General features: G+C 39.8%; 1 protein-coding gene across 3 annotated transcripts; it reads right to left on the bottom strand.

Moving 5' to 3' along the window:
* Positions 1-1,227: 1,227 nt before the first annotated feature.
* On the bottom strand, positions 1,228-22,108 carry LOC144655372 (uncharacterized). 3 transcript variants are annotated; one of them, XR_013571079.1, is made up of 11 exons: positions 21,818-22,108; positions 18,024-18,172; positions 16,992-17,357; positions 15,355-15,474; positions 14,060-14,191; positions 12,340-12,528; positions 9,856-11,037; positions 5,836-6,886; positions 4,648-4,926; positions 2,702-3,998; positions 1,228-2,172 (listed from the first exon to the last, which is right to left on the bottom strand). XR_013571079.1 is itself a non-coding variant. In XM_078515616.1 (10 exons), the coding sequence occupies exons 1-10, from the start codon at positions 21,944-21,946 to the stop codon at positions 3,723-3,725; spliced, it is 3,873 nt and encodes a 1,290-aa protein (XP_078371742.1). In that variant the 5' UTR covers positions 21,947-22,108; the 3' UTR covers positions 1,228-3,722. The 3 variants fall into 3 exon arrangements, 2 of the variants coding, with proteins under 2 accessions (XP_078371742.1, XP_078371743.1); XM_078515616.1 differs by having other exon boundaries at positions 1,228-3,998; XM_078515617.1 differs by lacking the exon at positions 15,355-15,474 and having other exon boundaries at positions 1,228-3,998.
* Between the last annotated feature and the right edge of the window lie 270 nt (positions 22,109-22,378).

The following is a 22,378-nucleotide window of genomic DNA, read 5'->3' as shown; positions in this document are numbered from 1 at the left end:
AATGCTGTCGCAATATTTGCCACATTTTATGTGACCAGTTTTCTTATGTGACAACTTTTATTTGTCACATAAAAGCTAATAAGCCAGCTTCCTAGCAAATATATTTGTCGCATAAAAATTGGCCAATTTTTCTCGTCTACACAGAAAATAAAAATTGTCACATAAAAACTGCTCACGTGTAAACTAGCCTTTAACCAATATATTTCATTGGACGTTTCAAAAAGTTAGCATGTAGCCTTTATAAAGTGAAAGAAAGATTTTGTTCAAGCTAACTTGGTGAAAAGGGTGTTTATAAAGAGGGGGTGGGATGGCCTGTTGTTCCTTTTGGAAAAAGGAGGGAATTAGAAGTACTTTTTTGAAAATGCAAAAAAAAAAAAACCGAAAACACGAAGACAACCCTCAAATGCGAAACCTTGTCCCGAAATAAAACGGGAACTGGAATTCGAAAACTTCACTATTTATTTTCAATAGACTATAGAATACGAGTGGTCCTTCATTTCTCATGGTCAGTCGAACACACGAGCGCGTCGGTTCTCCTCGTGCGAAGTAGTCTTCTCCCGCGTTCGCCAATCTCGTTCCCAAGGCCCGAGTACCCCTTAAACAGCGGTCGGGAAACGGGTAGAAGTCAAACCACCATATGATATACAGTATGTACCTACCGGGAAACGCGTTTCTCAACCGCTGGTGCAGTGGAACGCGGGGTCACAAAAAGAGATCGTGCTCGCCCACTCGACTAGCCTGCGAAAGCAGACGTATTTATTTCCTGCTGTCGTTTCTCTCTTTTCGGCGGAGAAGAACGAAAGCCGGAATAAGTCTGCCTTCGCACGCTACCACTCGACTGACCTTGACAACAGGTCAATAGATATGCGGGGCTACTCGTAGTCCAATAGGCTGTAGTGGTCAAGCGTTTCTTACATGAGCCCCTGGCTCGGGAGATTTGGAGTTTGGGGCGAATCACCAACAAAACGACAACTCACCGGCAAAGATAGAAACGGGCTGGCCACAGGGCGTCACGAACGTGTCTGGGGAACAAATAACTTCTGTTTTGATACTGTTTAGATCGGGAATGTTCCCTTTCGAGTTTAGCCGAAATGGAGGCTAATAAGACCAAGGCTATGTAACAGGTTCTGATGCTGGTAAACTTCTGGGACCAGTTCCTTTGCGTGCCTTCAGTCCCTTCGTGGGCAACATGGTGACTAGGAAGCCGCGAATCAACACACAAAAACGCTAAATAAGCTACTAATTTATTTCAATTTCTTTTCTTTGAAACCATGACAAACTAAAGATGACGCTTACATATGCTTATGTACCATAACTCGTTAAATGACTCTGGGACAAAATGTACTACGAAATATAACTACAAAATTACACATTTCCAACATGTTTGCTCTATTAGAAATCTGTAAAAAATATCCCATTCAAGGACACCCTTTCCCACGCACATTCGTCGAGAAATATTCACTATTACAATAATTCCTTTATAAACCCTTCATACCTCATGATCAACATTAATATTCTCCACAGTGATCTTCTTACAAGTCCTATTGTGCCACTTGGGAGAATTTGAATATAAATTAAGGCGTTTTGCACTTTGCAGATCAGTCTATGTATTCTCACTAGCTGCATGGTCGACTTTGTATTGATATTTCAAGAATTTAGTTGTTGATCACTGATTGGCCTGACAGGGTTCAGTGCGAGGCAAAACGTGCATTATTTTAGGATTTCAAAAATTATCCCATGAGATTAACCACGCCCAACTAATTTACGTAGAAAATTCGTCCTTTCAAGTACATTTCACCTAAATCCAACAGTACTGGCATAGAAGCACAAATAATTTAACAGCATTTACATATTATTACAGCCTAGTTATAGGTATTCACGTTATCATTGGAGATAAAATAGCAGCCCAAAAATATCTTTTAATTTCCAGTTACTTGGGCCTTTCACCTTGAGAGAAGCAAGTTTTCAACGGAGTTATAAACACAATATATGTTTTCAGCATTCGAAACAAAGTTCAAGAGGACCACAACAAAACTTCATATTTTTTACTTCGAGAAGTCTCGTATATTTACAAACACTGTAGATTGGTAAATCAGATTTATTCTGTCATTACGAATGAAACCAAATTTCGAGATTTTAATCTATTTTCAACCTTCGCCTGTCATCTGCGTTCTACAGTGGAACCCCGATATAACGATATGCCAAGGGAACAGTAAAATAATATCGTTATATCGAAGAATCGTTATGTCGAAACTCCCGATGTAACGATATGGCCGTAAAATAACCGAAAATATCGTTATATCGGGGTAAACCTAACAAGTACTTTTTACTGCATATTAGAGGAGGATAAAGCGAATAGTTTTGATAAGAAGGCTTAGAACACGGTATCGTTTTCGTATATCATCGTACAAAGCTACTTTCAGAAACGTTAGAGATGACTCGATTACCGTAATGTTATTGCATTAAATTCGATGTTTTGCAAATAAAATATGACTGTGTACTGATAATATCGTTATATTGGAAGGATTTTACGTTCGGTCCGCTAAATTCTCATCGTTATATCGGGAATATCGTTATATCGAAGATCGTTATATCGGGGTTCCATCCCATACATTTTACTGTAACTTTTGCTGGGATATAGAAAATTCATCGTTATATCGGGAATATCGTTATATTGAGGATCGTTATATCGGGGTTCCACTGTATAATGTCCTACTGTAATCTTACTTTTCGAAGTTCTTTTGTTAACGACTCCTCAAATTTTGATAATAGTTTAGCACTCCACTCAAAATCTGCCATCTCACAGGTAGGTTCTTGTCTTAGCAATATAACTAACTATGATATTATAGTTTACTTTCCAAGAACAAACGCTACATTGATAAACTACATTTACTTGTTAACGGACCTCGCTGGAAACAGATCATCAAAATATTGTAGCAGAGAGCTCTGTGGTCCTAAAAAAACTGGCGCCCAAACGTTCGAGTTATAAATAAAACATTCATTGCCATAACTCAGCATTATTAACTGGAAGCTGCGAATTTATCCTTGAAAACAAATTCAAACATTACAGTAGTATAACCTTGATATTTGGGAAAGAATCTCCTGTACATGATTCGATAACTTTCGTTAAGATAAAAATACTCTGATCGCGTTTACTTTGTGAATGAAAAGTTGCAAGCGTGCCAAAATTGTTCGCCTAAGTTCAGTCATTTCATCAAAATCGAGGGGAAATAATTTAAGAAAATTAAGAAAATTCATCCTCAAAGTTTTGCACAACACTGAAGTCCATGTGACCAATTGAAGCCTACTTAGTCTCTATCCTATTGCTCGCCGATACAAACACTCTAATGATGCTTAACAAAGCTGTGAGATTTTCCTGGTCACCCTCATCTGTTCAAAACAAATCGTTTTTCAGTCGAATCTCAGTCTTTTAGAAAACGTTGCGCCCCTGTTCTAACCTTCAGAGCAACTGTTTTTGTTTTACCGTATTTAGAATCATTTAGTCTTTTCAGAGATCGACAAAATTCAAACTCACAAGTTTTTGAACACGCCAATAAATCGAAACTACGTCAAACCTTTAGCAGCTGGTGACACCGACACCAGAAGGTGACACCAAAATTGATTCTACATACAACCTTAAAGAAAAGCGTCGTGAGATCGGGAAACTCTCGTGGCCACATCGTCCGTTTTCCCGACCATCTTCGGTGACACTTCGGTTGTCCTTAGGTCAGACTAAGAATACTCCAGTCAATTTTCGTGGAATGTAACGTGTTCAATCTTTCCTCTCCCATCTTTACCTTATCTCGAATCTCCGCATGCATCAAGGCAAGTTGAGTTTTCATGTCTATGTAGTACTGAAAGTCCGCAAATTCTTCTTCTTCTAAGCAATTTTCCAATATCTTGGACACTACCTCTCCACGCTTATCATTCACTTCCTTGATTGTACAAGCCTCCTCGTGTTGCTTGGTGACTTTCTCGATTTTATCTAGCAAAACATCCTGCAATGAAAACGATCAAAAGCTGTGATGATCGCAGTGAGAACGAATAATCCACTCTCTAAATTTTAAATTAAAGAGGCTTTCATTTATTAGTACATGAAGGGGAGGATGGCAAAATAATCATTTCGAGTGGCTTCCAAATATTGCTTCCAAATATTACCCCCACCCTCCCGTTGGTAGGCGATAATGTCACATCCCCCCAGTAATGCAACCTGTTTTTAAGCACCCCCCTACTTAGCTTCCCAAAATAACGTAACCCCCCACAATCTTGCCAACCATACCCCCTAAACCTCGTTGCCCCTCCCCCCCTCCATGAACTAATAAATAAAAGCCCGCTATTTCCTCTGTAGACAGTAGCTTCTACGAGGTATGGACTGTTTGTGCTCCAATGTAGTATGGAAAATAAATTAAGCACGTGACGGAATACATTTGGCTTTTTTTTTCAAAGACAGTAAAAAGGCCAGGAGTTATTTTGGGCAAAATCCATTCCACCATATCGGCTTGAGTGGACGAGAAAAGACTATCAAGATTACAAACAAACACTGAACAGGAAGGCGGACAGACAGACAGATCCCTGAGCTTAAAAATAAATAAAGGAGACAATGCACTAGTTACGTTGAGAAAACTTGCAAAGTAAAAATGTCCTTACCCTTTGTTGTCTGTCGGCTTCTTCAGACATGTCTAAATCATTCAGCATCATCTCGTATCTGTGCATTCTCTGCGTGAGTATCAACAACAGTCCGATAATCTTGTTCAGTTCGCCGGTAAAAAGCTGATATTTCGAGAACTCGGCCGGGCTCGCCTTTCGTTCGACAACCTTCGTGACTTTCCGACCAAGCTCCTCGTTGCCATCTATCTCGTCCTTAATTTCATCCATCTGCGATCTTAGGTCAATTATCTTTTGTTTCATGCTATCCACCAGGTCAGCCTAAACATGAAAAAGAAAAACCATTATTAAATAAAAGAGAAAGCAAGATAAACAAAGCATTAGTCACAACACAGCTAATGTATCCCCGATTGGGCAGAAACTGTACTAGCCCGATAAAAATTATATTTAACTAGCCCGAATACAACATCCTTCTGAAGCGTAATTAATTTCCTCAAAAATATCCCTGCAAAGCATGCGCTTGCCCCTCGAGCAAGTGAAGAATAAAATTCACTAGTCCCCACTAAAATCCAATAGCCCCGCGCTATCGGACATGAACTTCTTTGCACACGAGGGACAGGTGTCTCATGAAGACACATATTTCAAACAACCTCCACGTTCCGTCAAAGGAATACTTCGCTGCTGGGTCGAGATTATCGTGATTCCTCAAAAGGAGTGAGTGCAAAATCTTCTCTTTCCTCTGTGTTTGATAGATCTCAAATTACACGAAATATCCGTCTTTGGCCTCGTTAACCACTAGGTCTAGGTATACAACGAGGATGAGGACTTGTTTAAATGTAATGAAACTAAGAAATCGTCAGTAGCGGATCCAGACTTTAGGTAACTGGGGGGCTCCAATCAACCAGACTCGGATCCTACGCCGTCCTCAGTTTGGCCTAACAAGAGGGTATGAAGAATGGGCCTCTGGGCGGCCCCTCCCCTAGAATCCGCCACCGATTGTGTAATTTCTTGTTGGCTCAATCAGATCTTCAAGACAATGATTAATCCCGAGAATGTACACAGTCCCTGGAATATACCAAAAGCCCGTGCCGCACGCCTACAGCACCCTTTCCTTTAACAAAAAAAAAAAAAAAATAAGTCTCTATACAAAATCCAAACCACCCACAACTAATTCTGTTTTCTTAACTTGATAAATTGTTAACAGGTTAAAAGTTATGCATACAATCTCACCTTTTCTTTATCCAACTGTTCCAGTTTTGGACTCAACATGCTATTTGGACGACTGCTCGACGGAGTGGACGTGTTGGAACCGGCACTGTAGGGGCTGGTAGATACATCTAAATAAGAGCCCTTCTCATTGGATTCGTCTTTGGTAGGGGTGGACGTTATTAAAAGCGGAGCAGGCGGAGGGGCCCTCTGGGAACTTCTTGTCTTGCTCTCCGCGGGGGAGGTCTCTTTTGATGACAGATCCGTACTCGAAGATGTTTCAAACGGTTGGTCGGAAACACCACTCGTGTCTACCTTCCCTGGTCCATTTAACTCAACTTTGCGCTCTTCGTTAATTTCCACGCTGGACTCAACTACAGCAGTCTCTTCGGGCTTTATAACATCGCTACTGTCCTCACCGTTTTGCTGAAACGTGTCCTTTTGGACAGCATTATTCTGTCTCGAGTCGTAGTGGTTATAGGAAGACGGAAATTCGACAAGGACCTCCCGAGGAGGGGAGGGCAAAGGCAGGCTGTCTTGCGATGTTTCAAGAGGGTCGAGAAGATGCAAGGGGGGTAGGGGCGGGAACGAATCATCCGCATCCCAAAACACTTCATTGTCGTCGTTATTTGGAGGTGGTGCTGGCTCAGCTTCAGCCGGTTTTCTATTCAAGTCAGATTCAAGAATTTTTGAGATCAATAAAGGTTTCTCATTCACCGCTGCAGTTCTTTCCATGGATGAGTTAACCTTGTTTTCCATGCGAACAGAGGGCTCGAATTTCCGATAAGGTTCTTCTTCTAAAGCTTGTTGTCTTTCTAGACGTACGGGTGAAGACGGTTCAATATCACGCCTTGCCTCTCTCGTACCAGGGTCGTTTTTAACGCTGAAAGTACTCGGCGACGGTCTCTTGCAAATTTCGTCGGATCGTCTACGCTCCGTACTGTCGATCGTTTCCCACTGTCTCGTTGGTCGCGTATCACTTTGGAGCGGTGACCTTTGCTGCTCTGTTGACGCCGATGACGCGCTAGATCTTGTAGGTGAACGTGTATCTAGAAGCGAATCCATTGACGACGATCTACAGAGAGAGAAAAGGCTGCATTAGCGCCCAGTTTAAAGCTTCAGGATTTAAACTCTGAGATCTGTAGCAGAAGGTGGCAGCAAATAGGCAAAAGGATGCGCACGATTCTGTGTGTATTTACATCAAATTACAAACACGTCATGCTGTAAACAAATACTGCATGCAGGGTTCTCAGCATGATCGTAGACAGTGGCTATAAATCAACTAAAATGACAGCTCAGACTTAGAAAGTCACGTTACATTAGATGAGTCCACTACACTCGAAAGGGAGATGAATCAAGTAAAGCTTTGAACTGACAGAAAAACATAGACGAAATCTGGGTCTCGCTAGAGGCATACGAAGGGCCAAACATGACCTTACTCACCAATGTTATATAAGCTTGCACCATATCAACAAAACACCAATTAGTGAAATGTTTTTCAACCGCTACGAATGTTTATATAGAGTAAAGTTACCTATCACCTGCCGCAATCGCAACTTGACGGTTGCATGTTACGGCAGGGAGCGCTGAGCGCCTTTTCTATCTCGCTTATCAAGTGATCAACATTGACCTTGCGAGTTATTCTCAAAGAAGGAAAAACAAACTCGAAAACTCCAATATTGCGTGTGTTTTCTTGGCGACAACGACAGTTTCTAGGAAATAAACACTCAGAGGCTATTTTTGGGGAGTTTAACACCACATACGGAAGTTATCTTTATACTGTTTATAGGCCATTCGGCAACAATCAATGTTAATACCGTGATGCCATCTTCGCTTCGAATTAGTAACAACGAACTTACAGTATCACAATTTTAGTCGCAACGTTGACAATTAAAATTATCGAAGAATTATAAATAACAGGATGGATAAAACGTTTGGTTTTTGTTGTTGCTTTTCACGGAAAATTCTTTTTTCAGTCAAGACTTTTCCTAACTCATTTGCGTGACTGGCCTTGTTACTATTTAAAGTGATAAAGGAACAGTTTTGCTACAGCAGAAAATAGGCTGAATTTGCCCCATATTTGTTGTACGTTCGCAGAGAAGAAATAATTATCCATTTTCTGCGCATATTATCAATGCAGATAAAACAAAACTTAAGAAAAACAAAGAGAAATCCATGACGACCATTAATAAGGGTAATTTTTATGTTCACACAGGAACTCCGAGTGTCCAAAACTCTACGGAGTTTCTCCCACGGTTAAAATGTCTGTCTCTCCACGGAGGCATTTTGCCGCATTATATTATCAAATATCCGGAATTTGGGTTAAATTGATATCCGCAAAAAATGTCATCAACTAAAAGGAAACGGGCTGATATACACCGCTTCCGTTGGTATTTTGAAATGCCTTTGAGTAATTTACATAGGATAAAAAATAAAATTAACGAATAGAACATTTGTCGTTAAGCATAGAGTTATCAACAATGTGAATTGAAATTCAAACGACCTTCAAGAACAAGCGAACTAACTTGATTTGCCACTAGCTGGGAAAACCGCGTTATTTTTAATATTGGACTGTAAATTGGAGACACAATACGCGTTCAATAACAAGGTATGTGAAAACAAATATAGATCGAGATATTTAGAACGTTTTTAGCCATGGGAAAAAGCAACACAGTTCGGCCAAGGTGCAGTATTGTATTAGAATTAAATTAGCATGAAACTCGTTTTGATTTCTCTCCCACTGTTTCGATTAGACTCCAGAATGTATAACAGTCCTTCCAAAGAGGGAAAAAATATCACAACGCCTAATAGCTGTGTGCAATCCTTAAGACGGGTTTGTCTGGGTGATTTGCATTACCTTCTCCACTTGCAGCGGTATCACAAATTTGTAGTACGAGTTTGTAAATGGAAATTTTTATATGTGAAAAAATCAAGTCCTGGACGTTCACTCATTTTTTTTTGGACAATTTTGGAATACAGTATTGCTGTTGACATCATTACAAATACCGCAACCACGCAAAGTAGAGCGGTTTCCACTTGAGTGTCGAAAGAAATTTGCGTTTGCTTTGGTTTTGCATGACTACGCCAACCCACGCTAGAAACCACACACTTGTCGCAAAGAGTAAGGCATGAAGTCCCCGGTGTTGGGGTCTGACATTGTTTTGATACTACATTGGGAGCATCTGCAAAAATTTCCTCATTTCTTGTAAATTGCTTTATGCGGTCTGGTCTAAGTCGCAAGCAAAGTGTTGTAAAGCGCATTGTGCATATGGAAATGCGCTATATAAATGCTTTTACTCTGATTGGTTTTAGGCTGCTACGCAGGCTGGATTGGTTTTAACAAACATGCGCCACTTTATCAATCAGTCAAAAGTAAAACCAAAAACAATCGTGACTCGCTCACACACGTTTTCTCACGCTGCGTGACGGTTACATGTACCGTAATGATTCGATTTAGCGCTCTCCTTCCAATAAGCGCCCCCTTCCAAATAAGCGCCCCCCTTCGAATGTGTTTTTGTAAATAAGCGTCTCTATTCCAATTAGCGCCCCCATTCTTATAAGCACCCCTATTCTAATAAGTGCCCCGATTGTAGATAACTGCACCTACTGAAGTCATTGACGTCAACTAGATAAACTCCTGACCGTTCACCGTACAGTTCAGGTGCAAAAAAGTAAATAAGCGCTCCGGGCGCTAAATCGAATCATTACGGTATTTGCTTCGAGTTTTGATTATTGGATCACTGGATTGTCCGTGTTTTTTGTGATTGGCCAGATCGATAGCTGTGGTTTTAGTTCTACGACACCCAATCAAAAATCGCTCTATCGTCGGGCTGACAGTGGGAAAGAATCGATAAAGTTGTCAACAAAAGCGTGCCCTGGTGTACTGGCAAACTTGCAAAACTAAAATAAATTTATAGGAAAAGGAAGTTGAAAAACGCAGACGTTCTTTTAGCGTAACACACTATCATGGATAGCCTGTGAACGCAACAGATTTCAGCCTGTTGGTTTATGCAGCGCACCCAAACAATTGAAATCAATACTTACTGGCTTACGGGTGACTCTTTCAATGGTTGTTGTGGAACGTCGATTCTTCCTTGACTGAAAGAACGTTGTTGTAGGAAGTGGGGTCTCTCTTGGGAAGGTGCCCCGACACTTCCTTGCTTCCTTCCTCCTTCAAAGTTGGCGATCCTGGATTTGACACTGGGTGATGTTTCCACATTGGTGACATTGTCCTTCATGAGTCTTTGTAAAATCTGCGTGTCTTCAATCCGACTCTTTTCCATTTCGTGCTCGTTTTGTGGCGGCCATCTTCCAACATCACCAAGTGATTTCAATGGTGGGCTCACGTCGCTTAGCTTTTTCCCCGCCGGAAGTGTTCTTGACCGAGTGTGGCGGTACATCTGTTCGGCTTCCGGTGCAGCTTGTCCTGACCGGTATACTGTGGGACCGGAAGTTTTCTCTTCCACAGACGAAGACGAAGAGGAACGCATGTTTCTGATCACGACTGAAGAACTATATCTCAGGCTGGACGACTTTGAAAGCTTTCTTTCAGGCGTCACATCACTGGACGTTGAGGACACCGAGGAATTCGCCTCTCTTCTGTTGTAATCAGCCATGACTGCGGGCTCAGCATGCCAAGACTGCCTTGTGACCTCACTTCCGGCTGGCTTGCTCTCCACTACATGATCCGTGGGCCACGACCTAGACACGCTATGCTTTGGCTGATCAGCGGCAATTTCGGGTATTCTTGCAACTGCACCAAATCTCGCTGGAATCTGCATTTCTTCCGGGGGGCGCCGTCGATCGCGAGTCCTGAACGAGCTGAGCAGCTTAGACACGCTGCGCCTGGGAGGAGGAGCTGGACCTTGCCTGCGTGCACCACCCACAGAGGAATCCATTGTCCCCACCGAATCGAGGCTCGAAGTGCTCTCGCTTGTAGTCATTTTTGGTCCCATCATGTCCCGTGGAAGGCGCAGTTCCACGGTATCGCCAGGTGTTGCGTACACGAGCGAGTTCCAAGGCTTTTCTGATTGGCGCAGAGACGTGTCGTCGGGTCGTGCATCACGCACTTGCTTTTCCTGCATCAGACTTGAGGAGCTGTAACGGTGGGGGGCCCTTTGGTGATTCATTGTGTTACTGGATTCATTTCGTTTGACCGCCGTTGCTGTGACTGTCACACCGTAAGAAGTCGGCCCACCGAAACTCTTGCTTCGCGGAAGAGATTGGCTGAAAGTAGACAAAAGCACATCAATCTGTTAAAAACTATGTTTTCTGAACGTCTCGGAGGCACGGCAGCCATGACTATGGTGCTTTCTTTCTGTAAAATGCAAGAAAACTGCCACATAAATCAAACACAATCCCATCATGATGAAAAGTACCACAGTTTAGTGTTAGCGTTAGGTCTCAGGTTTAAAAAAACGCTGGGATTCCCTCCATTATCATACAAGCGTTTAGCCTGCGTAGCAAGCGCCGTAGTTTCGAGCGCGCGTATGGGAAACGCGAAAGGCGCGAGGGGGCCACGCGAGGAAAAAATCGATTTTTCCTCGTGCGGCCTTCTCGCGATCGCGCTCTCTTTAAAAACGCGCTTAAAACTACACAGACGCCTGCAACGCATGCTAACAAGCGTTTTGAGAACTCAATCCTTGAACAATTGGGTGAAAGGTTATGCCTTCCGTTACGTGAACGCTAGAAGCTTCACGTTTGTGCTTCTAAGAAATATTGATGTGTACACTGTATACTGTTAAATGCACGATTTGGATGTAACCACAATCCAGAAAAATTACACTAAAATTAAATGCTTCAAATCAACAAGCCCCTGAAGAAAGACCATTGCCCCCAATAGAGACGTTCAAGCAGTGGCACACTCCTCACTTAAGCAAGTGGGGAAAGAAGCTTAACAAAACTTCAGGGCTTCAACGGAATTCGAACGTGTGACCTCCGTCATACCAGTGCGATGCTCTACTAACAGAACTATGAAGCCACACATTCGGAGCAAGGCATTGCTTGTTTTTACCACCACGCAAAATAGCCACCCTCTCCTGAATAACCACTCACAGTGCAGTTCATCTTTTAATAATACAAAACATTTATTTTCTACTATCCTTGTAAAAGGACGGTTTCCAATGCTTCTTGTTCATCTTTTAACACCGAAGCAATGTTGACAAAAATGTACATCCTAATCTTGGTGAGTGAGATGGTCATTTCTCAACATTGCTTGGGAGTCAATATAGACCATTTTACAGTTGTCTGCTCAGTGACCTGGCCTTTGAATGGAAGTGAGGCTGGAGGTGACCTGGTTTTGATACAGACATCACTGCTTTTGTTGTGTAAATCATGTTGTTCTGATGCTAACTAGTTTGAATTTACATGATAAAGCAAAGAGGTTTGTATCAATGCAAGGTCACCTCCAGCCTCGCTACCATTCAAAGGCCAGGTTTATTGGAAGGCAACTGTAAAATGGACTATTTCCTAGAACCGTGTTCCAACACTTGTGACCCGCATTGTAGACGTAACCCCCACTCTCCCTACCTCTTGTTTGCATCTGGTCTTTCCTGTAGACTGATCCTTCTGTCCGGGATGTCTTTGTAATTTAAACTCCCAGAGCTTGCATTCACTGAGCCAGTTTGCTGTGGAACCTGTTGCGGTGCATCCATTAGCCACCGACCAACCCAATCTTCTGAATTCTTCTGATTTGCACCGCTTCTCGCTGTCTGTTGGCTTCATTGCATTAGGAGAAACAAAAGAAAATGCATAAGCAGTAAGTTCAATGTCAGGGCTCAACAAAACCCCCGTCCGGTCATCCAGGACAAGTAGATTTTCCTGCCGGGCAAGTGACTTTTCATGCTCACTCCTGTCAAAACATCAATTAACTTAATTTCATGAATTATTAATAAGTTTGAGAGTCTGGGCAAGTGGGGAAAGTGCCCGGGCAAGCAAAGTTTGAGAATTGGAGGCAAATTGGAATTAAAGTTTTTTTCGAGCCCTGAATGTACACAGGTGAAGGGACTATCCACTACAGAAAATCATCCACTAGCAGATTTTGTCTTGATTATCAACAGAATTTTCAAAACTTACATGAGAAAAATGTAACAGTGAGTAGGGAGAATTATTTTGTTGGGACTGGGGCTTAAGGGCTGTTAAGAAATTCTAAATTACTGGTACTAAATACTAGATTGTCTAGATTCTTATAGATTGCAGGTTAGATTTGTTTCTCTATAATCAATAGTACCAGTATGTAATATTTTATGGTAGTTATGAGTGGAGAAAAACGAGGGAAACTTTTTATGAACCTTGCTATGGGCACCTTAGTCGATTATTACAGTCAAAATAAACAGCACGTGCCGCCTAATATTCTGGAATAGTTTTGATTTACGGCGAACGGATTGCATTATTTGTTTCAAACATTCAAATTCAATTTGAATATTGTAAATCATCCAACCGTAAACAAGTGCACACGTGAACCTGTCAAAAATAAACCAATTTGATTGGTTAATTTTGACAGGTTCACGGATTCACATGTTTACGGTTGGATGATTTACAATATTCAAATTGAATTTGAATGTTTGCAACAAATAATGCAATCCGTTCGCTGTTAGTCAAAACTATTCCGGAATATTAGGCGGCACGCGCTGTTTATTTTGACTGTAACTAGTTTTAAGTGAGATTTCACTGGAATACTGGCAAATGAGAGTGAGCCACACATGGGTACAACTACACTAGAACCCCGGTAACTCGAACTCTGAAGGGAAACAAAAAAACTGTTTGAGTTAGGGGGGTTTCGAGTTATCTAATTTGCCAACTTAATAATTGACAAATTTGTCAGCACCTCAGTAAACAGAACTGTGCAAATTGAACTCATCTCGTCAGAAACTCTAACACGATCATACATTCTTATGATACATGATCTGTTCGTTGTCGTAATCAATGGGCAACCGTTGCGAGTTGCAAGAGAAAGGAATTCGAGTTATCAGGGTAAATTTGACCCAGATTTTGATTAAGGGAAACAAAATTTTGTTCGAGTTAGAGGGGTTCAAGTTAACCGAAAATTACTGAAAAATGAGGTCAAAATCAAGGGAAATGGAAGTTTGTTTGAGTTAGCAGGGTGTTCAAGTTATCAGAGTTTGAGTTACCAGGATTCTACTGTACATATGTTATCATAGATTCATTGCCGCCACAGCCTGGGAAACTAAGAAATTAGTAACTACCATAGATTAGTAAAGTAAGAATGAAAAAAATAGAATTTCCTCACTTCTCGGCTTCTCTGCCTGTAGGAGACACAGCAATGTTGGTGCTCTTGACCATCACCTTCTGTATGCGACCAGGGCTGGTATGCATGCGCTGATGCATGACTGGCCAGTGACCCTCAGGAAGGCTCACACCACTGACAAGAGAACAAACTGAGTTATTATCAGAAATAAGGAGTATGTCTCTTGGTGGAGAATAAAATCAGTTCCCTTAGAGCGGTTTTCATACGGCTTTAAAATGATTAATCATGAACACAAACCAAACAACCAACAAACTAAAAGAAAGCAATTTAATTGGTTTAGCAAGGAGGGAAGCATGTGCCACATGGCTTTTGGTTGCAAAGCAAAGTGTATGGAATTGAGAGTAGCTTTTCTCTACATGATGTTATTCCCTTTGCATCATTCTGATAGGTCATTCGAACAAGGCCCTCTCCATATTTATTAGGGATATTTTTAGCATGAAAATGCACAAAGTTTGTTTTAATCCTTCTTATTACTGATGAATGAATTGTGAATACTCAGGAAAACAGTTTGTAAGGTCAAATGAAAATCACTCTTCCACAGAACAGATGAATGTCCCTTAACAAAAAAACAGACAAAAGTCCCATATAAGACAGTAAGCAAGCCCCTTATCAAATTCAACAGACACAAACACTAAATGACCCTTGTCAGAGAACAGACACAAGTACAGTACTGTAATAGTCCATTACACATGTAAGCAATAACCTCCATTTGACATAACAATGCATGTTTGTCTACAGATGTTTTCTATTCTGAGAAACCAACAGTTTTCTGAGTTTGAAGCTCGTAGAAAACTGTGATAGATCTGAGGAACATATAACATCCAAGGACAAATATAAGTGCAAATTTTTGAAGCTAAGGGGAGGCTACTGTGTGTTTATTTTTACACAAGGCTGCTCATTTTGGGAAACCTTTTTTCCAAGGTGTTTAATGCTGGTTTGTCAAAATGTTCAGTTCCATTCAATTTAATAAGTAAAAATTATTATTTTGAAACCTAGGGAATATTACTTGGGAATGTCATTCAATATTACCCAGTTTTGGCTGTCACATGGCATTCGAAAAAGTAATTGATGGAATATAAACTTCATTAAATATAATTATGTACATGTAAGTCTAAACCATAATAAATAATATTATTATATTAAATTATTATTATTTTAGTTACAATAAGATAAACTGAAGTTGAAAGCCATTCAAAGGTCTTTAACTTTCTTAACATTAAGTTTAAGAGAATTTATTTAACTATTTTTAGAGCACATAATTTCAATGTTAGAATTACCGCCTTAAACTCCAGGTCCTGCCATATATTTCTCCTGGCCTGTTGAATTGCGCTGCTCCAAGAATGCCTGTGCTACTGTGGAATCTTTTAGCTGTTACATTATTCAGTGAGTTGATTCGTCTGGGAGGAAATGGTGTTAATTTTACAGTTTAGTAATCACAAAAGGCTTTAGCAGCTGTCATTTTCACAAAATTTTAGAGATGGTGTTTGTTACTGTAATAAGTTACAGATTTACCTGTGTTGTTATGCTTTTAGTTGAAATTAGTAAAATTAATGCTTTGTTTATTGATGAAAATTAGTTTGGGATTAAAAAAGAAATCACACCAAAAAACATGAAACCTTTGATTTGAATCACAACAATGCCTGAGATGTGGAAAATATATGAATTTAGATATTACTCTTTTATTAAAAGTTTAGTTAATATCAATAATTATAATTGTTAACAATGAAACCGTTAATAATTATTGTTATGCTTTTAGTTGAAATTAGTAAAATTAATGCTCTGTTTATTGATGAAAATTAGTTTGGGATTAGGTAAGAAATCACACCAAAAAATTCAAACCTTTGATTTGAATCACAACAACGCCTGAGATGTCCAAAAATATATGAATTTAGATATTACTCTTTTATTAAAAGTTTAGTTAATATCAATAATCATAATTGTTAACAATGAAACCGTTAATAATTATTGCTTACGCAAATTAGGTATGTGTAGTTACTTTTATTTCTTTGCAAGTTGAATGTATGCAACAACTCAGAGAATTACAGTCAATAGATTTTGATTTCTTTTGTACATAGCGATTCCCCCTCCCCAGTATAGTTTTGGCCTCATGAATCACATTTGAGGACCAATTGTTTAGGACTCTAACGTTAGAAATGACCACTATTCTCAGGGAGCAATTAATATCAAGTAAACAATGAATCCAAAACTTGTTTGTACTGTTCAGACTCAACTTTGAAATAATCACTCCATGTCAAGAGTCATAAGGTGTCCTAAGTATGGTCATCATCACAAACAAACAAATCTTGAAATATTGTTGACGTTATCCACACTCTGTTGATCGAAAACTCAAATGGCCAACCTTGGACTGACTATGTAAATGGTGCAATTACCCATTTTCACATCCAAATAGTATTTTAATCCGTTGTCCCTTCTCCTCAGATATACACATACATGTACTAAGCTCCCACAGTTATGCCCATCCAAACCTCATTAAGCCCGCCGCACAGTAACCAATTTTTCGTTGTAGAACAGGAGATTTTTTTATCGGGGTAAATCGGGTCAAAATTTGTCAGGCCATCAGCTTGCTACACAGTTAGACAATTTTTTGTCACGACTAACCGTTATCAAAATGATACTTGCTCATGTGACTGCAACAACACTTCTTAATTGGTTGTGCTGCAGCCGAGCCCTGACCAATTGTCTTGGTCCACTTTACACTAGCCGACAAGGCCCGCCAAGACTTTCCGAGATCTTGAACCAGATATTGCTTGACGAGGCCTGATCTTGTCATAGACTTGTCTGAATTCGCCCTACACTAGCCAACAAGTGATAAAATAATCTATTGAAGGCCAACAAAAAAAATCGGCTAGTGTGCCGCCTGCTTTATATTCTTGTGCCAACATAGAAGTCCTACCTTAGCCCATCTGTTTCTGCAGGACTTGTTCTCCCATTGGCTATCTCTGTTGATGATCTTGACAGCCTATCATTGGTTTCCTCCACGATGGATGAATTAGACATGTTTGGTTTTTCAGCTTGGCGATAGCTCTCTAACAAATTTTCATGGGAGGCACTCAGATTGTCGGTGGAATCGTAAATATTTGAGGGTTTCTTATTTTGGGTTATCTCAGCAAATTTCTGTTTATCTACATTGAAGGTGGAATAGAAATCTGATGAAGACAGGAGTTCAGAGGCTGTCTTGTAAAGATTTGGAACCTCGTTCTTTTTCTTGATGACAGTACCATTGGATTGGTTGACAGGTTCAGGAATGGCACCGCCTTCTCTGTAATCGATAAGAAGAAGTACATACACTGTTAGCAATAAAATTAAAATGTGTTTCTGGTGAATTATCTACAGTAGTAAGTTTATAAGTCTTAAAAGTCTGCCTTTTGTCGATTGCAAATTTACTGCAAATTAAAAAAGTACACAGGGCATTTGGTTGCAGCTTCATTTCAGCAAAATAAAATTTAATTTAATGTTTGATCCTAACATCTTTTGGAAAGAGATAAGACAAAGAGCTTGGAGTTGGATCAGCCACACGCTTAGGAGACCAGATGGACATGTAGTCAAACGGGCACTAGAGTGGAACCCACAGGGGAAGCGAAAGAGAGGGAGACCCCAACAAACCTGGAGACGCACAAGAATGGCAGAATTGGAGGGGAAACACCTTACGTGGAATGAGGCAAAGGGCACTGCACAAAATAGGGTTAGGTGGTGCACACTAGTTAAGGAACTACAATATGTTCCACTTAGGAATGAAGAGGATTATGTAAGTAAGTAACATCTTTTGATATGTACAAAAAAAAGACTTGTTTGTACTGTTCAGACTCAACTTTGAACTAATCACTCAATGTGAAGAGTCATAAGGTGTCCTAAGTATGGTCATCATCACAAACAAACAAAGTCATAAAAATATTGTTTGCATTAGCCACAGATGCACATGCCTTACCTTCTTAAAGCGATCTTTAGCTTCTGCCGTGAACACCTCACTAATTCAATTGCCTCTGCTCGCGATTGACATTCAATACCATTAATAGCAACAATCTCATCTCCCACGGCAACGGCTTGAGATAGATCTGCTTTACCACCAGGTGTGACCTAAAATATCAGTGAAAATATTTCAATGAATGTCAGTGGTTATTTTAGCAGATCCTCATTTTTTTTAAGAAAACAATTATTAACATCAATTATCAAAGAAAGCTGTTCCCAGGAGAATTATGCAACAGATACAAATCTCACTGTCTCTCCAAGTATTGTAATTAAGGTCCCCACATCCCAGCCATGGCAAACAAATGTTCGGTTATCAAACCTACAGTACCGTACCTTATACGCACATACGCACACACGCATATGCAGATACGCATCTGCAACGAAGCATAAACACATACGCAGTTCTTTGATATTCATTCCTCTAAGTTTTCTTTGTGTTGTATTGTTGGGAAAATGCAATTTAAAAACAACAACTTTGTGTGAGTTTGATTAAGCTCGATAAAAATTCTGCCAGAGACCTAGGCCAAGCCACGTGCATATTATATTATGGAGAATTTTAAGACTTTTAAGAGAGTCTAAGAGTTTTATTTCACTCAATTACCTGTCTAAGTTAAGAAATTGCCTTTTAATTCTCCTGGGGATACTACTAAGGCCTCTAAAGTTAGGAGTGACTATTTTATGTGACATTTAATATCAAGCAAGCCATGAATTCAAAAGACTTGTTTGTACTGTTCAGACTCAACTTTGAATTAATCACTTCATGTGAAGAGTCATAAGGTGTCCTAAGTATGGTCATCATTACAGACAAACAAATCTTGTGATGAAGTATTGATGGAATTATCCACATTCTGTTGATTGAAAACTCAAATGGCTTAAGGCCATTGGCACGGAAATCTTCTACCCTGGTTATAATTAAAGTCCCCACATCCTGGCCTAGGCAATCAAATGTTCGGTTCTCAAACCCAATTGAACAACATATTTGTGTGAGTTTGATTGGGCTGGATTAAAATTCTGTTTGAGACCTAGGCCAGGCCACGTGCATATTTTATTATGGAGAATTTCAACACTTTTTCATGCCTTTTTTCGATTATTTTTTGTTTGTGTAGATCTTTGCCCAACAGTACAATGTTCTGAGTAAAATCATACTCCCAGAACAGGCGGGTGCGCAAAAAAAAAAAAAAAACATTTTCCAGTTGGAGTGCTGGCCTGAATGACTTTCTCACTGGCCTTACTTTTACAGTCAACTAAAAAGTCTGATTACTTGCCCAATGATGATGAATGATGGATAAAATCAAAGGGCTAGCATCAGAAAAAAATCCAGTAGCCCTGAGCTATCAGAAAAGACTGTCTTTGCATGCAGAACAAAATATCCGGTTTGCAGACACTTGAAATTCTGGTGGTCCACACACAGAGAGAAAGAATAGAGAACAATCACAAAACCTTGAGTTTTATTTTGCTTGATTACCTGTGCAAGGTAAGAAATTGCTGTTGGGGATATATTTTTAAATGAGAGCACAAAACTGTCAAGACAACCTGATAAAAATGCTTTGAGTTGTTTGAATGGGAATGAACTAGCGTCCCATCCTGGGGGAGTAGCAATTCTTCTACTCACTTTAGTTTCTATAAAAACTTTATAAAAGTTGGCCTAGTCTTGTTTACCGAATAGCCTTGAAGACTGGATTTTATGAATGAATAAGAAAATGTTCCTCATATATGAAGGTTTTCAAAAATGTTTTAAATATTTTCTGCAATTTTAACCCGTGAGATGAAGTCTAAAAATAAATGCTTAGAGAAACAACTACCATGTTATAAAGAACCTGATGAAACAATTTGGTTACAATGTTGTCATCAGTTTCATTTAGCAGTCAGATATAACCATGATTTTGTTACAAAAACAGATTGAGAAGTGGAAAATAAACATGAGATAGTACAATTAAAGGCAATGTCAACAACTTTGTTAAGAAATCTACATATTTCATTATGAAACCTCTACGTTCTAGACTAGATGCTTCTTTCAGCGAAAAATAATGAGTTACAAAAAATTATAGTTTTATTAATTATCATGCATTTTAAATTAGATTATTAGTTTATCAGACAAATGCTTGTTGCTAATTATATTACCAGCTTAGAACTCTAACAACAGAACTAACCTGGATCGAAAGTAGAAGTGATAATCTCAGTTATAAATTGTACCTGGAATTAAGTTTACTTTGTTGCAAAATAATATCTGAATAATAACAAAATTATGCAATTATTGTTTTACCGGAAAAGAAGTTTCTAGGCATATTTTTCATGGAAATTATCATACGTAAAGGAGGTCCCAATATCAAAGTAATTTTTCGTTTTTATACTGTAAGTTCAAGATACATACAGCACAATACATTCCTAGCAAGGATAAGTGAAGTTCAAACAACGCCTCGTATCTGCCCGAAGGAGAATATTACATCGATTACCGAAAGAAAGCCCAAGGGAAAACGTCTTGATTAGATAAAAAGAGATCTATTTAGAAAGGAAAATTCGACGTGTATCTTTAAGAGTTCCTCAGACATATAAACAAATAAGTTAGACACAATCACATAAACTGGGCCGGGGGAAAACGAAGATTAACAACAATAACAAGAAGGATGCCGGGCATTCTTCCCACAGCGAAACACGACCACGTTGAAAGGAAATATTCTTTCTTCCTGTAGGTTTTGATGGATCGGATCATGGCAGGAAAACGTCTTGTAGTTTTGAGATCACTCAACCATATCTATATATTTCGTATTGCAACATGTCAAACGGCCATACAACGTCTTCACATTTTGTAAGCTTTTAAAAAAGCGATCGCGAATCACTGTGACCTGTAATTTCTGTTTTAACTTTACAAACATTCTCTGGCCGCCGAACACACTTCGTAAATTAGGAGCGAAAGATAACCTTGTCAAAATTCGAGAACACACAGAATTCTACATTGTAAATTTCACGAACCTCGTTCGGCGAAGCTAATCCCCAAAATATTGACGTGTAATAGACTTAAAACCCGGTCCGTCGTTCAGCAACGTTACTCTGGAATGCGAGAGATTTTAGCACAACTTCGACGTAACACAATATTTAAACTCTGCACTCTGTCAAGAACCTAACATCCCATGAATTTACAATCGCCAGAGGGCCAGTGATAAGAAAGTTAGCTTCGAACGTCAATCATATTGCTGGTGGTGGGCATATAGTCAGCAATTCATACATTTCATGAGTGCACTTGTAACGCATGTCGTTGCGATTTCTCGAATATTCGCTTGGAATACTTTATCTTAAAACTTTGAGCGTTTAAGAAGAGGCATCTTCAATACAGACTACTCATTTGAGGACGTAATTAGGTGTGAAGCATCTTAAAAACGCAGCCATCGCGTCAAGCTACGGAAGCTGTAACGACCGCTATATCATGCAGTGCTGAAAAGAGAACTCGGGTTGGATTTCGTCGCAACCAGGAAGGTAACATTATACTGAAAAACATAAATGATTATCTTTCAATCAGAGCTGTGGTAGGGATGTACTATTTGTGATGTGTCTATCGTTGAAGTTATACGTCGGTTATGGAAATAAACCTAATCAATCTACCCATAATTCTGATCTACAAAAACACACAGTAAACAAAGAAACGCTCGAGGCACGTCCATGATGGATATTACAGTTAATATCATTTCCTACTGTACTTCTGTCGTTACTTCAACAACCACGCACACATGAGAAGGACGTGTTAGTTGGATTACTGACCTTTAAGACGGAAAGCTTTGTCCTGAATTCGCTGCCTCCTTGCAATGTAAAACCCCAAGGTGAACCGCCTGAGAGAACGACCTCAAACGTCTCTCCTAAACCCTTCGACTGCGAATTGAATTTGTACATGGTACCCTATCGAATCGACGTACATATGCTGGCGTGTGATCCCATGGCATTTCAAGAAAAACTGGCGAAGGAAGCTACATGTTTCCCTCTGCCAAATAAAGCTCCCAAACCGGGAAAAATATGTGTATGCAAATGTTCATGCATGCAAATGTGGCCCAGCAGCCTTTCCTATTTCCACACACCCTCCGTCAAAGCGAGGCCTGGACACCGCTGTCCTGAACCTTCCATGCTGCGTTCGAAAATTCCATAGAACGCGAAATTTGATTGGTTCAAAGCTTAAAGGAAACCTTTACAGACCAATGAAAACGCTTCTTATATTTGACGCAATTTTGCAAATTCGCGGGAAATCTTGATTGTTTTGATGTCCAAAGGGAATCATGCTCAGGGTTTTAATGCATTATTTTTAAATATTCCCTCCTTTCGCAAGACTCC

The sequence above is a fragment of the Oculina patagonica genome, chromosome 5, assembly GCF_052425735.1.
Source record: "Oculina patagonica isolate OP01 chromosome 5, crgOcupat, whole genome shotgun sequence".
Classification (NCBI taxonomy): domain Eukaryota; kingdom Metazoa; phylum Cnidaria; class Anthozoa; order Scleractinia; family Oculinidae; genus Oculina; species Oculina patagonica.
Note: the sequence above shows the minus strand (reverse complement) of the source record. Positions and strands in the feature narration are given on the sequence as shown.

Coding starts and splice junctions, on each gene's coding strand:
- LOC144655372 (XM_078515616.1), bottom strand. CDS start 21,946: ATGTACAAATTCAATTCGCAGTCGAAGGGTTTAGGAGAGACGTTTGAG. Junction 15,475..16,991: donor GCAGAAACAGATGGGCTAAG/GTAGGACTTCTA, acceptor ATTTCCTCCCAG/ACGAATCAACTCACTGAATA. Junction 12,529..14,059: donor ACAGGCAGAGAAGCCGAGAA/GTGAGGAAATTC, acceptor AATGCAATGAAG/CCAACAGACAGCGAGAAGCG.